This window comes from Anoplophora glabripennis, unplaced genomic scaffold (assembly GCF_000390285.2).
Source record: "Anoplophora glabripennis isolate ALB-LARVAE unplaced genomic scaffold, Agla_2.0 scaffold79, whole genome shotgun sequence".
In the NCBI taxonomy this organism is placed as follows: domain Eukaryota; kingdom Metazoa; phylum Arthropoda; class Insecta; order Coleoptera; family Cerambycidae; genus Anoplophora; species Anoplophora glabripennis.
This window is the reverse complement of record NW_019416623.1, coordinates 685,289-703,391: the sequence shown is the minus strand read 5'-3', so window position 1 is coordinate 703,391 and position 18,103 is coordinate 685,289. Positions and strand designations below refer to the sequence as shown.

The 18,103-nt window shown below is 32.5% G+C and overlaps 1 protein-coding gene across 2 annotated transcripts in view; it reads left to right on the top strand.

Annotated features, from left to right (window-relative positions):
- Positions 1 to 18,103, top strand: part of LOC108917163 (serine protease gd-like) — an 89,590-nt gene that overhangs the window by 10,525 nt on the left and 60,962 nt on the right. The window contains exons 1-2 of one of the 2 annotated variants that reach the window (XM_018723643.2): positions 4,395 to 4,483; positions 4,830 to 5,228. In XM_018723643.2, coding sequence (XP_018579159.1) covers positions 4,962 to 5,228 — 267 coding nt within the window. In that variant the 5' untranslated portion in view covers positions 4,395 to 4,483; positions 4,830 to 4,961. Of the gene's footprint in view, positions 1 to 4,394; positions 4,484 to 4,829; positions 5,229 to 18,103 lie in introns of those variants that run through there. The other variant, XM_018723642.2, reaches the window with a different exon arrangement.

Here is an 18,103-nt window from a genome sequence, read left to right as displayed (position 1 = left end):
TGTTTCCAAGTGTTTTTGGTCATGGCCAATTTGACAACAGGTCTGATAACGAGAAAAATTGTCCAAAAAATAGTAAATATCTCTGAAAGTACTAACAGCAGCCCTAACAATGATGATATATATGACTTGGAAGGAAATTTCAATCTGCCTACGACAGAGTAAAAATATATAGGGTGTTCCATCTAAGTTAACAAAGTTATCGCTGTTTGAAGTTATCAATGTAACGGCAAAAATGAAACACCTAGTATTAAATGTTTTAATTTGTTAGTATACCATAATGTAGTGTTACCTATGCCATTTACAGGTACCAAAAATCTACTTGATATCCTTAAAAGTGTTTCTAGCATCTCCGCGGACCCTTGCATCTGTCAAAGTTTTTCTTTAAAAATTAATATCTCAAAACCTATAACTCCTAGATATAGGGAATATTTAATAAAATGACCCTCAAATTTCACGTAGAATACGAAAATGCAATAATATATAGGTTGTTTCATTTAAAATAACGAAGTTGGTGTCGACTTCCGTTATAGCCGGAAGTGCACTTACAAAACAGCTATGAGCCTATTATTTTCTGTTTTTTGAGAGACGTTATTACGATTTTTTTAAATAAATTCAGGGTCCTACAGAACAACTTATGATAGTCTCAAAACTTTCTGATCTTTGAGATACATTAATACATATAATTTTTTGTCAATAATCTGCTATATGTCGCTAACTAGGATCTTACACAGTGACATTATTTTATGACATCTTTTTTGAGTTTTTAGAATTTAATTACGGTATACGCTGTATGTCATAATGTAAGATTTTATTTTACATAAAATGGTGTTCATGTTGATATCGCTCAAATCGCAACGGTTTTTGATTAAAACGCAATTTGCTATCCCAAAACTAATCTGCTTCTACTCCATAATATACAGGGTGTATGGAAATGAAAGTGGCCATATTTGAAGGTGCAATTCTACTTCCATAAAAAGTTGTTACTATTAGTTAAAATGTATTAAAAAAACGTTTGAAGGTAATGAAATTGTTATAAGGTAACTTGATCTAAATTAGTTTATTTCATCCAAGGATTTTTAAAATATAATCCATCCATTCTCGAATTTCCAGCGTATTAATGAATAGAAAACAGTTAATTTTGGAACAGTCAATTGCGTTTTTCTCAGAAACAGTACGTTTTCTGTGATTTTAACATAAATGTATAGTATACAGGGTGTTTGTAAATAAGTGCGAAATATTTTGGGGGGTAGTTGCCGAAGTTATTGTGTGAAAAAAAGTTCATATAAACGTAGGTCGAATTATGTTTGGTTTCCGAGACACAGTGTTTAAATTTTAACTTTTTATTTATTTCTATTAATTATTTAAAAGTTTTAGATATTTTCTCGAAATTTGAAAAATGCTTTGGGGGGATAAATGTGCATTTTTTGGTGCAATCCGAATATTTTTACTTGCACCTTTCTGGAATCTGGAATTGTGGGGAGGGTAGCTTTTAAAGCTACAGCACTTAGGTTCCATTGGGCCCCTTGTACCTCCTCCCATTAGGAGATCAATCCACCTGAGCCGTTAACCAACCTATCATAGAGAAAAAGGTGGTGACGTTGCTCAGGGGGATATCTCTAATATAGGCCATTGAAGGCCAGCGTTCTCCCAACACGGATTATCTTATCGACTGCCGAGTGCATTCGCATAGCACATGTACTGTCTCATCTTCCTGTTCGCAACTTCTACAAAGAGGTGTTTCACACTTCCTCATATTGTAAAGGTGTTTCCTTAGTCCGCAATGTCCAGTTTGAATACCTGTCACCAGGCGAAGATTTGACCTAGACATGGCCAGGTATTTTTTGGCTGTATCTTTGCTAGGATATTCTAAGAGCTCCTTAGCGAAATGACAGCTATTTGTTTCATCCCACCGTTTCATAAATTCTTTATAGGTGTTTTCCTTAATAATTTCAGCAAGTACTGACAGCGGAAGCATACTGGAGGGACCAGGTCCAAAAATATTGAGGCCCAATGCACTCCTGACTAGCTTGTCAGCTTCTTTATTCCATTGCACCGCTCGTGTCCCTTTACCCAACATACAGATATGCTGTTGAAGGCCGAAGCCACGACCAGTGCTTGGTGGCATTCCCATACTGTCCTAGTCAATATCTTATGATTACTCAAGGTCAGTAGTGCTTGTCTACTATTTGTGTAGATTCTGATGGTTTTACCCGTAGTATGCCTGCGGGCGATTTCTTTAACGGTTATGATTATGCCTGCTAATTACGTTTGTACAACGGTAGCATGCCTGTCCATTGCCCACTGATATTGAACATGCAAGGATCTAGAGTATATTCCACATCCTGCACCCTCCTTTTTTTATCCGTCTGTGAAGAAGTTGATTAATCTCCACGGGCGGCCTCCTCCTGGCTCTTAGTGAGTACGGTGTAGGGTTTGTCGAACGCAAACCGGGGAGAAATACTGTCAGTGTCTGCCTGCAGAAGGGGCATCTTTCTGACGACCCCATTCCATGGGCGACTCCTAACATCTCCGCATCCTACATCCGGTTTGAAACCAATGTTCTTGAGGCGAAGCATAGTTGTCAAAGTCACTTCTCTTAGATAAATATCCAGAGGTGACAGACACAGGATTACCTTTTTTGCTTTGGTGGGTGTTGTTCGCATAGCTCCAGTTATGCTCCGAAGGCAATCCTTTGTACTTGGCTGAGCTTCTGTTTAGCTGTCGTCTGCTGGGATTTCGGCCACCAGACATTGGTCTCACTCTGGCAATGTATATCCACATAACCACTTTGGTTTCATTCCCCAGGTTTTGCCAACAGTTCTGGGGCACTACTCATACGATATGTACGCCTTTTTAAATGTTATTTCAGAGTGAAGATTCCATGTTAACTTTGCATCGAGTGTAACCCCTAGGTACTTCACTTCAGATGTAAAGCTTAGAGTAGTGTTTAGGAGAGTTGGTGCCTTTGTTGGCCCCAATTTTCTCTTCCTCGTGAAGAGGACCATTTCCGTCTTCCTGAGGTTCACTGACAGAGCATGGTCCTCACACTACTTTTCAATAGTTCTTAGGGCTGTTTGCTTTATTTGGCAAAGAATCCCTTCGAATTTTCCTCTAATCAGCATAGTGAGGTCATCTGCATAGGCGATGGTGTAGATGCCGATTTCCGAGTTGAGGTGGCATAGGAGACTGTCTAGAACTAAGTTCCACAGCAGTGGTGATAAAAGACCTCCCTGCGGACAGAATTTCCCTCACGGAGACGTCTCCCCACACTGATGTGTGAGCATATTTGATATCTGGTAAGAGAAACCCCTCTCTCCATAAGAGCTGAGTTGATTTTTGAGAAAGTCGCTTGCACCGTTAAATAAAAGATTAACAAAACCTACAATAAAATATGATTTATTTTTTCCCTCAAAAACGGTGCATCCTATGAAAAAAATTGAAGAGACCAATTTCATTCAGAATTGATGGCGGATTTCTAAAAAATATCCAAACGGGAAAACTCAGTGGCGTACCATTTTTTTTATTAAAAAATATTGTCACTAGTGTAATTAGAAAAATTTCAGATCACCCAAAGCGTTTTTCAAATTTTGAGTAAATATTTAAAATATGAATTGACCTTTAGCAGATGATCAAAAACGCAGCACTAAAGCATTTAGCTTACTCAAAATCTTACCAATACAAATTTCAATGCATTATATATTTTGGAGAAAAAAAAACTAAAATTTGATTTCAAAAGAATTTTTTTGGTCCAAAACACAATGTAGAAGGAGCAAAAATGAGACAATAAATTAGCATTGTATAAGAATAAGTATCCAACATTGCACTGCTGCTACTGTATACTAAAAATTCCTAAATCTTAGCGTCATCAATATATATGATTCGTTTACAATGAACAATGACAAACCGTTACGTTTACGCTCGAGATAATGCGATCGTTAATTGGTTGAATAAAATCTCGTGAAAAGTTACACCAATCACCGGCCGGTAAAACAGAATATTGTGTTTTGATCTAATCTTAATCTTAATATTTTAATAATTTCTAATTTTACCGAAATTTAATAGCCAACGTGAAGGAAACAAAATTAATGGTCACATGGCTTGTAATCATTTATGAAGGCGCTGTAATTTGGATGTGCAAAACTTAAGGAACGTAGAAAAAAAACGACAAATTTCGTTTACCAAGCTAGACTTGTTCTGATACTTGTATTTCCACTGAATCTATTAGAATTCAAAATCTACTTGAATATTACATAATCAAGTTAATAGTGCTTATATATTAGCTTACTACAAATTAACTACAATAAAATTTGCACTTTGATCTAAGAATCGAAATTATCACACCAATGAATTTCTTAGAAATGATAATTTTGAATATACCATGGAATTACGAATGTTTTTACGCTTCTGTAAACAGTTGAATTCATTGTGTAGTGTGACCCAGACCACTAAACAAAATTATTTGGTTTGACAACGGAAATAGTCGGTATGTCTTTATAGTATAATCCACATTCATTGTATAACATCTCAGCTTAAATAAATTCTTAAAAATCGGAGTTAAAAAGGAGATCTGCTATATCAAACATATATTAGGAGTAATATTATTATTTAGGTATATTCAAATAATGTATTTCCTTTGCTTGTACTTTCATGTATTTCTTAAAAATGTAGGGATCATAATTAATTAAAAGCGACTCAATTATACTTCAAGGAATTGGGGAACTACTTAAAACTATTGGACCTTGAAAGTTTGAGCGAAATTTTTTCATTTTAATTTTAAATCGTTATAAATTATAACATTCGAATATGAATGAATATGAATTTTGTTTCAGGTTCATGAAGAGGAATTATGAGAGGATGTAAAGAACACAACAAGCGCGTAAAAATAAAAATATTCGTCAACATATTAATTTAAAAAATATGTTTCATAGTGATATTTACTAGTGTAGATAGACTTTTAGTATATGTATTTATTTATTTATTTAAAAAATTGCTCGAAAATGTTTGATGGAAATTCTAGTGTAAAATTATTTAAAATGATATTAATTTTTTGTTTAACAAAATGTGTATTCCCCGCAACCATTTCGCACTTTTTGGAAAGCCCTTGCTCCAACATTTTTCAGTACCGCTATGACGAGAATGCTTTGTTATACGGAAGTGTTCAAATTGAATGTCCTGAAACCAACAAGATACAACTTAACATAGAACTGTCTGTGGGAAATAGTGTAGAGGTAAGTGCACATTAAATTTTTTTTGTCTTAGATACACTTTTATTCTACAACAAATTTAGTTCCTGTTAAATGGTGGAGTTAATATTCAACAAAATGTAATCTTATTATAATATAATATTTTGCCACGAATTATCCTCATTTAATCAGATCTTTATCATAACGAATTTACGGTTACAGGTATCCGGTTATTAAAATTGACAATATATTTTGTTTAAAAAAGATAAATGTGATCAACTTTAATTGATATATCTATATTTCGAATAGATAAAATGGCAAATGGCGATAATTACTATTTATTAATTTTTAACTCTCTAGACAAACATGCTGAAGTAGTTGTAAACAGTAAAAAATCAAAACCAGCAAAATAAAATACATTGGGAGAATTAAGTTCTTTTAAGATTTGTCTTTCTTGCTATGAAGAAGGAAAAATATTGTTTTTTACTCTTTATTAAGATATTCGGCTAATTCAAACAAATGTTTACATTCTCAAATAATGCACCTTTCAGAGAAACATTCTATATTCTTGCTTTCACCTTTGATAAAGCTTGATCACGTAAAAACTAGGTGCTACAGAGATCTTTTCGTTTCCACATTTTGCTTGAGATTGTTTCATCAGGCAACTTCCTTCTCGTTATAGTCATTAACACAGAAAATTATACAGGGTCGCTACGGACTAAACGGCAAATGTTATAGAAACTTGTTTAGGTGGGTACGTGTAGGTTGATTACGGCTACATTTTAAAAATATTTTGAAATATACAGCGTGTCCAGGAAATGCGTACCATATCAAAGTTATGTATTTTTAAATAGCCTTAATTAGTGAGAATACGTTAAAATACCAATATTAGTAAAGTCATTGAAGCTGAAAATCAGCTGTAACCTCCGAATTATTTGAAACTGCATGGATTTGCATGAAAATTTAGAATAAGGCTCATCTTAGGCTCAAGTTCAAAAGTAACATAAGTCCGATTGACGGTTTTTGTTTCTTAGGGGTAAAAACTACCCCTCAGTAAAAAAAAATTGAAAAAATTAAGATTTAAGCATTTTATTGATAAAAATCTTGTTCGAGCACAAAGATTAAATAATGTTCCATGTTCTCGAACATGTTTTATGATATATTTGATCTTTTCGACCATTTATTTAATCCTTAAAAACTACACCTATGCAAAAAATAATGATAAAAAATTACTATTTAAATATTTGGAATGATTAAATCGTGCAATTATTTAAAATAAAAGTTACCTTATAGCTAACAAAAGAATTTTTCCCTTTCAACCCCTAAAAACCACCCCTGTATTGACAAAAATGATAAAAAAAATACTTTTTAATAGCTTGGAATGCTTTAAGGGTGCAATTATTTAAAATAAAAATTCCCTCATTGCTTATGAAAGAATTTGTATCTCATAACACTTTTCAACCCTTGTAAATCACCCCTGTGCTAAAAAAATTATAAATAATTACGTTTGGAATCTTGGAATGCTATATTTGTGCAATAATTTAAAATAAAAATTCCCTTATATTGTTTATGAAAGAAGATTTTGCCATTTTCAACTCTTATAAACTACCCTTTTACCAATATTAATGTAAAATATTTTTATTATAATCGATTTATTTATCATAAAAAAAAAATACTACGCTGCATATAAACTTTTATACATGCAGATGCGCACTTGAATCCTAACATTTTGCTCCAAAAAATGTCATTGGTTTTTTTACCATAACTCGGTTAATTTTGAAGCTATAGTATCCTACAAAAAAAGCATTTTAAAGATAATTTCAAGAGCTGTATAATCGTTTGTATATAAAACCCTTTAAGTCCTTTGTTTTTTAAAGGGATAAGATCGAAGGGCTCGAGACAGGTCGTTTTTTCACTAAAATGGATACTTCAAGCGGTGATAGCTCCTATATTTTTTATGCTATAGGAATAAAAAAAGCAAAACATTTGTTGAAAAAAAGCTACATTTTGTTGTCTATAATTTTTTACGTATCTTTCATAGTTTCAGAGTTATTATATAAATAAGGCAATTTTTTTGAATAATGAAAAATACGTTTCCAACTTTTACTGTACATTATTAAAAAAATACGCATTCTAAACCGGCCTAACTTCAGGATCGTATGAAAAACACTGAAGCAAAATTAATTGTAAATGGTCTACGATTAATTTTAATTCTGATGGAAATGGTACAGCGTTTACTGCTCATTTTTCCTTAAAAAATACGAGCAACCCATCTGTTTTTGACGATAACTCCTTCAATTTTGCTCTAATAAATTTTTATAAGTGTTCATTTTGAAGGTCTTTTTGATTACTGCAAAATGTTAATGGGACGGTCAAAATATAGTGAATCACACTGTACGTTTGGCATCCACTTTGAATTTTTTTTCGGTTGTTGTTCTCAAAACGAATTAAAATGATTGAAAGTCAAACGCGACACGTCACTTCAGGAGAAATAAATAATTACGCATATTGTTAAATACATGACATTTTATTTTTGCTCACAATCAGTGTAATCAATCATGCTGTACCTAAAGATAAATATTCATTGTTGCAAATTTCGAATACAAATACCTACGTGATCCTGTTGGGATAAAAATTGCGAACTGATCCTTTGGAAATCCCGGTGACTAATGTTTGTGTTTCGAATTATGTAATATGTATAACAATAGTAACACACGCTTAAAAATTCATAATGACCTCAGCGTATTAATTCTAATTTTTAACTACCGATCCCTCACCATCTAGCGATCGGTGATTGTTACCATAAGAATTCCGATTAATGCGGATGTTTATTTAGCGATCTATTGTTAAACTGGTTATTAAATATAAACCGTATATTAATGCAAAATATTATAGTTAATCTTTATGTAACCACCACTCTAATGGGCTAAAGACAAAGAATATTTGCAAAATTAATAATCGAGTAAAAAATGGGTATTTCCGAAAGATAGGTAAATTCTAAATTTAGTTGGATATAACTGTTACAATAATTACCTATTCTCAAAAAAAATATATACTGATGAAGCTTAGAGCCACCTGTAGATATATAATAGTAGCAGAGGAAATACTTCAAAATTTGAAGCTATTTTCCAGTCATTCTGTATACAGGGTGTTACAAAAAAGTAATTGAAAGCCTTAACTACAGAATCCTTGACTGAACAACATAGGATATTCTTTATAATATTTTTCATTTAGACGTTTCTTTTTCCAAATACAAAATTATAATTAAATAAAAAATATTGTTCCTTTTGAACAATTTTGAAATTTTGTTCACTTTTATCATATATCAATATATCTTTTGATAAAAAAATTTCGTACGATTACACACTGCATCATTGGTTATTTTGACGCCAGAGTGGGTAATGTAAAATTACCTCATACAAGTACGGTTACATTAAGCGTGTAATTTTACACATTTTGTGTGATTCACCAAAATGTAAATTTACATTATCGATATACAGGGTGATTCACAAACGGTGACCAAAAATGAAACCCTCTATTCTTTGGTGAATTTTAATGCGAGTCTCTCGTATAAAGTTTTTATCTAGGACCTTCCTTAAAAAGATAATAATAATTTATAAACTAGGAAGTGAAATAATTTGAAATTATCGCTGGCATATTTTTCTAAATAAGATAGTACGCCACTGCTTTACGGTAACAATCATGATATTTTCGATCTTTTAATTTTCTACAACTTACTACTCTCTTTCGAAAAATGCCTGATATTCGAGTAAAACTTAAAAAACGAACTAAAAATAACTAATAACATTAGTCATCATTTTAATGATTTCATTTGAGTAAATGCTCAAAAATACCTCCATTTCCACGAACACATCTTTTTAGTAACGAAAAAGTTGTTCGAAGTTTATTGTCGCTTGAAACTTTCCGTTAGTAGTTAACTAAATTATTGGTTTTAATATGATAGAGCTCCGTCACATATGCCCAGGCAGATGGATTACAAAAGGTGGTCCCATAGCATGGCCTCCAAGATCACCAGACCTGAATCGCCTAGATTTTTTCTTTTGGAGTTATTTAAAAAAAAATGTAGTAGCCCTTATGGGCGCTGCTGTCACGTTAATAGACCCAGAGATGCTACAATGTTGAATCGTGAAAATCTTTGCCTTGAAAAACAATTTCTATTATTTAAGCACTTTATATTTTTAATTTGTAAGTTTTCCTCTTCTTTTTATAAAATAGTTTTATTATTAAAATGTTTTTCTCTATCATTTTTAAGTTAAAATAATTCCTTATACACAGGTACAACCGACAATCGCAAATTATACTTACTTACTAATGGTTATAAATTTGTCTTAGTCCCTGTAAGCACAGACCTCAGTTTTGAGACAAAAAAATTGGATTTTCACTTTTTTAGTTTTTTGAATAGATATATATTTTTTTAATAACTCAACAAGGAAAAACAAACGTAAAATTTTCCACTCTTTCCAAATCCCAGAAGGACGGGCGTCACTTTTGGGACACCCTGTACAAAGCAATCTCTGTAATCAATTAACTAATTAATTAAACATAATAAACGTAATAGAAGGTATCTAAACAAATGAGACATTTTTTTCCATAAAATTCACTTCTAATTTAGAATAATGAGTATAAGGAAAAACATTCTTCATGTATTTTCTGGGAACATTAAACTGAAAACAAAATAAAGTGTAAGTGAAATGATAAGTAAAATAGGTCTTAAATAGTAAGCTGCAATCTGGATGTCTGCATATAAAGTTCAGTATGGTTACTGATGTTTCTCATACTATTCAATAACTTTAAATAAAGATATACCGAGAGATTTATATAACTTACAGAAAGTCATATTACTTACTTACCTCTATATTTATTTATAGCATTATATTTAGGTACTTAAAACACTATGCTATATTATGCCACAAATTAATCTAAACATGACTACTGAACTAACAAAGTTCTCTATACACGCACGGCAACTCCCCATCAGCCAAATGAGGTCATACATATTCACACTTTTATTCGTACTATACAGTGCTTTCGAAAAGTAACGAATAAATTCATTATTTTTTAAATTGAGAAGTTTTCGAAAAAATTCCCTGGCACGTCGATTTTGTTTTTAAAAAAGGCACTTTTTGACATACGATCCATATTTGTGACGTCATCGTTGTTCCAGATATGACGTCATCGACAATTTTTTTAAATAGCAACCTCCAATTTTGACGATGCCATTTGAAAGAGCGTGTCATTCTACATACACAGATCATGAAAAATTATGGTGTTACATAACAAAAATTTCAAGAAAGTGATGTTTGAAGATTTTAAAATTTAATTTTCACAATACTGAAAATGATAATTATGTAAAAATCGAGGTGCACCTTCCCATTATGCAACACCTGTCCGTGCTTATTTAGATGAGCTGTTGCCGAATCGTAGGATAGGGAGAAGGGGGCCGATTGAGTGGCCAGCCAGGTCGCCTGATTTGACACCCTAGATTATTTCTTGTGGGGATACTTAGAAAGCAAAGTATACGTTACTAGACTGGTTAAATTAGAAGATTTAAAAGCAAGAATTCGTCACGAGATACATCGTATACCTCCTGAAGTTATTCATAATGTCCAAAAAGAATGTATTAATCGTCTTGGCTACTGTCAGGCAGCCAACGGTGCACAATTTGAACATTTAAATTAATCGATTTTTACATAATCATTATCATTTTCAGTATTGTGAAAATTAAATTTTAAAATCTTCAAACATTATTTTCTTGAAATTTTTGTTATGTAACACCATAATTTTTCATGATCTGTGTATGTAGAATGACACGCTCNAAAAAAGTTCATATGAACATGGGTCCGGAAATGCTTCCTAAGGGCACAGGGACCCATTGAAGAGGGAGGAATGGAAATCATTTTTTTGCAATATCTCTCAATCGCGTTGTGATAAATGAATAAAATTTAGCTGTGTATACCAAATTTCATTCATTTATCACAACGCGATTGAGAGATATTGCAAAAAAATGATTTCCATTCCTCCCTCTTCAATGGGTCCCTGTGCCCTTAGGAAGCATTTCCGGACCCATGTTCATATGAACTTTTTTACTTAGTTTTGATCATAGAATCGGCCTGTTCAGGGTTGGCAGCTAATTATGAGACACCCTGTATAGTAAAAACATCGCAAAAAGAAAATATACACATGATACACGTTTTCTTTTTAAACACTTTTTACTTTTGCAAACATTATTTAAGGCTTTATTTACAAAATATTGTAACTTTCTTTAGGCATGTGATATCGATCCACTCTGTTCTAATTTGTGTTAGGCGACGAAGCTTGATATATGTCCTTGGATAGTATTAATTCTGATATGTACATGTGTGCATAACATCTAACAACCAAATTAGCATGGTAATAAAAATCGATTTTAAATTTTCTATTATTCTTAAAAAGTACCTAATAATCTTGCCAATTTACTCAGTTGTAAGACTATACGAAGATCTAGATTCCACATCATCGTTTACCTTCCAAATGGTGGAATTAATATCAATATTAGAATTGAATTGAACAATGTGTATTTAACTCTCCACACTAATGAATAATAAATAAATGTTTTTTTAGATAGAATGGATTTTCTCACGTAAAAAGTATCAAATTTTTTTCAAACCACTTACAGGAACTGTGCAAACGCAAACCAAGTTCTTATTAAGACCCATTATGAGCAATCAAGTAATAATAATTTGGCGTTGAGCATTAAGCCGTAATTGTCGTTAATGAATCATTTAATATATCCATATTCCATGTTTTCTAAACTGCTAAAGTAATAAATATAAAAGTCATAAAAGCGATAAACCACAGAACGGGCTGATAAAATTAATTAATCTGCCTTTAGGTGTGTTTATTGCGCATCATTTTTTATCTAGTATTCGTTTATTAATACAAAATCACACAAGTTCCCCCCATCTTCAAAACTTTAATTGCTTAATATTTTTTCAAAAATCTGAAGAAACTTTTTAAAATTAGAAATGTGCGTATACAGGATGAGTCAGATTTAATGTCGCGCACGAGATTACGTCATAGAACTTTTAAAAACAAATGGTATTTTTCATATGAACATTTCCTCAAGAATGATTCGTTTCCGAGATACCGGGTGTTAAAGTTACAAAAAATATATATATTTTTTATTATATTTTTCGAACTGACGTAGCTATTTAAAAGAAATTTGGTACGCATTGTGCCCGGATAAGCCACCGTAACATGCAATTTTAAGTCTCCTATGTATGAGTTATAGTGTCAATTAATTAAAATAAAGTACTAGTAGTGTTGATGCAAAAAAGGTCTTTTGAAAATTTTTCATATCTGTCACAGTTTCACGGCAAATTCAATTTTTTTTATTTGTCATTAAATTTACCTAATTTGCTACTTGCATTTATTAATATTTAGTTCGGTATTTTCATTTAATTTGGATTTTACAGCAAAAATAGTTATGTAACAAATTAAAAACTAGGAAATTTTCTACAAAATAGGTTCTAACCATTTTTTCCACAAAATCGACCCGTTTTGGATAGGAGACTAATAAAGGTCACCGTTTAACGTGCATTGAAAAGTAATACCCATTTCCACATCACCATGAGGTGTGGCGCGTTTTTTTCTGTGGTTTCCCCAGTAGGCCAAATCGACACATTAATTGATAAACGAAAATTACAATAACTTCTTTCGCTTTGATACCCCTGGGGGACCAGCTTTATCGATGTTTTTGATAGTTGAAGGCAACGAAGTCTCAAGAGTCGTGTGGGGTCAATTCTTCTGGCGCAGTACTTCTTCTCTACTTTTTGTATCGATTTCATTATACAGATAGTTCTAAGATCGTATCAGTGTCTTCATCGTCATCATTATCTTCCAACGTTTGAGGCGTGTTATCACATCTACTTCATAGTTTGAGCAAATTATAGAACAGTTGAGCCCTGCTTTCCTTCATCCACATGCTCCCCGATATCCTTGCTTGCATTTACAAGAAATTAGTTTAAGAAGAACTTCTGGAGCAAGGGCTTGGCGTGTAGTCAGAGGGACAGGGCTATTTTTGTTTTTCTTCCATCCCCATTGATCTGCAGGTTTTTCGTTACCGATCCATTGTTGTACCTGGTGATACATTCGTTTTTATTATAGCTGTAAAGTCTGAGAAGAAAGTATTCTCTAGCTTTAGTTATAGTCCAGGCGGTACCTGTTTCGGGTTGGGTAAAACGCATATGATCGGAGATTTTTGCTTTAACGGCTTCTAAATAACATCAGAAATGATAATTTTCTATGCAAATAAAAAAAACTCAATTGTTATTTCAAAAAAGTATAAAAAAATAGCAAATAAATCATTTTTTTCCTGGATTTCTAGTCGACAACTTAGCAACTATTCGTTTTAGACAAAAATGGAAGAGGAAAAAAGTTTTCACGCGGTCTTGAATATCTTTGACTGACATTTTAAATGGGTCGCCCGTGATTGCAAATTTTGAAAATTTATATCCAGAAAGTACTCGAAATGACAAAACACTTTGTACGAGGATATTTTTGTATATCTGGATTATTAGCTTGGTAAATACGACTTGCCAATAAACAGTTACCATGGGCTTCTCTTCTTCTATTAAGCCTTTCTTTCTATTAAACCTTATGTGAATCGAAAATTATCCAGATTATCCTTTGACAGGAGCCTACTACGTTATTTTACATATAAGCTATTTGTAAACTTCGCATTTTTTCATAGAAATGAGATTTCATGAAAAACTAATGAATTTTGGTATAGGAGCAGGTATAGCAAAGTTGTAGAGAATTTAATTCTGCATCTCATGGTATGAAAATATACAGGGCGTTGCATTTAAAAAAATCGAGATTTTTCAATTTTTCAATTGGCAATTTTGACATGATATTTTGGTCACCCTGTATAACGCAGGCCAGTTTTTGGAGCATGATTCGGAAGAGTCATCCTTACTAAACATCTGATAAAAAAATGGGCTTAGTAGCTATTAGTATAACCTGTCAGTATCAGAAAATGTAAGCAACCAATATCGACTAGAAAAACCTTTCAAGCGAGATATCTCAAAAACTGTGAATATTTGAATAGAACTATTCTACACAAAGTACCCTTTATTTTTGATGTAGAATCCGAAAAAAATATAAAAAATGTGTGTTTCCATTTAAAAAACCAAAGTTGGTGTCTGTCCAGGAAAAGTGGAACACCCTGTATAGTTGAATATATTTTTAATTTGTACATTTTGAGAAATGTGGCAACACAGTAAAAAGAAAATCCATATAATCCTCATTTTAACATAGATATTGGACTTTCCCGCACTAGTGGGACACGCTGTATACAAAAATTGGTTTCAGGTCACTTTTTTCTTTGAATAGCGGCAACAGCGGCAAAGATACGAGGTGTCAAAATAAAACATCGAAAAAAAACAGTTCAAAATATATATAATCACCAAATATCAAAACTTCCGCATTTTTTTCTAGGTAAATTCACGTGATTAGTGGACATCGCGCGCGGTGGTCAAGGGATTAGTCCTAGAGCAAGCACTTTAATTCTTTTTTTTTAATTAATTCAAAGAAAATGAATATACCCGACCAAATATTATAAATGCAGTGAAGATTTAAGCCGGTAAATTTAATGAGAAATAAAAAACTTTGACAGATCTGAAAAAATTTCAAGAGAAATTTCAGTTTTAAAAGTTTTATGGAAAAATGTGAATTATTTTTACCTGGTATAGAGGCATACTATTTTTTTTTAATTGAAGCTATAACACATATCTCCGCTACTGGTAGCTTAGGGGGCTTGATATTATTGCATATCACGGCGGCCTATTCAGGTACAATGTAACGAGCGTTCAAATAAAAACGTGGTCAAGTTGGTTCTGAAAATTTGGACGTAGGGCGTAGCGTATAGCAAATGAACTTAAACGTCATCTGTCAAAGCGCTATATCGCCGCTATCAATTTGAATATTTTCGTTTTAAAAAGCGTTTAAAATGGTGTTTTCTCAAGAACAAAAAGTGTTTATCATAGAGTCCTACTTTAGAAATGGACGCAAGATTGATGGAATATGGAAGTATTCTATTGAGGAATGTTTCATAGAATTTCAAAATCAATTTCCCGGCGTTGTTGAGTACAAAATTTTTCAAAGTGCAGTTCAGCGTTGTGTTAATGTTTTTCGTGAAACGGGCAGTGTAACAAGAAAAGAAGGAAGCGGCCGACCTAAAAAGCGGACTGAAGAATTAAAAGAAAATGTCCAACAAATAATGGAAAATGCGCCAAGAACTTCTGTACGTGTTTTATCACAAATGGTGGGAGTATCAGTCGGTACCTGCCACACAGTGTTAAAAAAAGATTTGCGTTTGTTCTCCTATCGTTTAACTTGTCAGCAAGAACTTCATGAAGTTGATTTTCCGCGACGGGCTGTATTTTGTGAATGGTTTTTAAACAACTACGGTGAACTTCATAATATCACCTTTTTTTCTGATGAAGCCTGGTTTCATTTAAGTGGTTACGTAAACTCACAGAATATGAGAATGTGGTCTTCTGAAAAACCAGATAACTTTTTTGTCGAGGGCCCTCTACACGCTCAAAAAATTGGAGTTTGGTGTGCTCTCAATCGAAGGAGGATTTATGGACCTATTTTTTTTAATGGTACTCTTACTGCGCAAAGGTATAGAGAAGAAATTATCGCTCCTTTTGTTAACCAGCTGGAAGAAAACGAAATTACAAACTTTTACTTTCAACAAGATGGCGCAAGGGCACATACGGCAGGCGAGACGATGAATATGTTGAGGGAAGTTTTCCAAAATCGACTAATAAGTCTCAATGCTGAACATGAATTTCCACCGAGGTCATGTGATATTACGCCGTGTGATTTCTTTTTGTGGCCTTACCTTAAAAACACTATTTTTGAACTGCCTATTCCTGATTTAAACCATCTGCAGGCTCGACTTATAGACAAGATTCGTGAAATTAACAATACCCCGAGCATCTTAGAAAATGTCTTTAATTCTTTGAGGAACAGGTGTGAAAAGTGCTTGGAACAAGGAGGGGGACACTTTCAGCAGCTGCTTTAATTTATTGTTATAACAAGGAGGGGGACACTTTCCGCAGCTCCTTTAATTGTTTGTTATTGTTATCACGATTATTCTTTAAAATAAAGTTATATAGTCATTAACGTTATTGAAACTGACAGCTGCTATACAGCTCGTTGAGAAATGAGGTTAAGTTGGTCGCTATAAGCTACTCCCTACGTCCAATGTGTCAGAGCCAACTTCGACCACGTTTTTATTTGAACGCTCGTTATAAATTTCTTTTGAATAACTGTCAGTTTGGAAAGTATAATAAATAATATACAGAGTGATTCACAAACAGTGACCAAAAAATTAAACCATGTATTCTTTGGTGAATTTTAAGGGGAGGGGAGTATTTTCTATAAAATTTTTGTCAAGGACGTTTCGTTAAAAGGATTTTAATGTGAAACTAAAACTTAAAAAAATATTTTAAATTTTTTTAAATAATTTAAAAACTAGTAAGTCAAATAATTTGAAATTGGACGCATGTATTTATGTAAACATTATCCAAACTCTGAGGCTTTTTCTTAAAATTTAGATGCTCCAGTGGCGGAGATACAGTGTATCGGTGGTATATTTAATTAAATAAAATAGTACGCCACTGCTTTACGGTAAAATACATAATTATATTTTCGGATTCGTCTTTCAATTTTCTACAAATTACTACTCCTTTATGTTTTTCAAAAATAGGCTGATTTTCGTATAAAACTTAAAAAACGAACTGAAAACACTTTTACTTAAATAATATGACACACTAATCATTCAGTTATTTAATCGAATAAAGAAATTAATAACAGTTTTTTAGTAAAAAAAATAATTTAATTTGTTTGATATTTTTTGTTGCTTGAATCTGATGAAAAGCATTATTTATTCTTTCTTCTACCTGCTCAGAATGTCAAAATTGCTATTGCAGCCCACCATGTAATTTGAAAAAGCATTATATTCGAATATCAGTGTGTTCTCAGTTCGTTTTATTAAGGTTTACTCGAAAATCATTCTTTTTTCGAAAAACAGGAGAGTAGTTTGTAGAAAATTGAAAGATGAATCCAAAAATATGTTACCGCAAAACAGTAGCGTACTATTTTATTTAGAAAAATATACCACCGATACCATATATTAATATTATATTATACAGGGTGGTCCGAATTTTATGCAGGAAACTTCGAGGGTAGATAGATCTCTTTATAATAATATGTGTTTGCCTTATAAACATTGGTCTGGAACAGTCCCGTTTTAGAGATACAGGGTTGAAGTTGTTAAAAAAAATTGATTTTTTGTTTATATCTCCGGAATCTATTAACCGATCTAAATAAAATTTGGTACATATAATGTATGATAGTAGGCCTTACATTCCCTAAAATATGAGCTTTAAAGGTTCAACCAGTGGTGTACAACTGGACAGGGATCTCCCACTTTTTACAAAAAAACCTACGCCACTGCATTTTTTAGAAGTTATTGTAACGTATTTATATTCTAATGCACTAAATACGTAAAAAAGTTAACTGTAATTTTTTCCCTAAGATTCGCCGTTCTCAAGTTATTCAAACCAATACTTGCCTTGTGGCTGACACTTCTAACCATAACATTACAAGAATATTTATGCTTATGCTTAAAAGTAAGTGCAATTTGTAAGCACATCAACAAAATTATTTACACCACCTGTGAGGTAGTGTTCCTGGCGTGTTTTAGTTTTCCCTGGAGGCCTAATACTCTACAAATAAGAACAATTTAAATCAAAATAATAATAAAAATATATTTACCAAGCAGCAGCAACTAAACAAGAAACAAAATTAACGTTACGTATTTACAACAATTGTATTACACTCGTCTT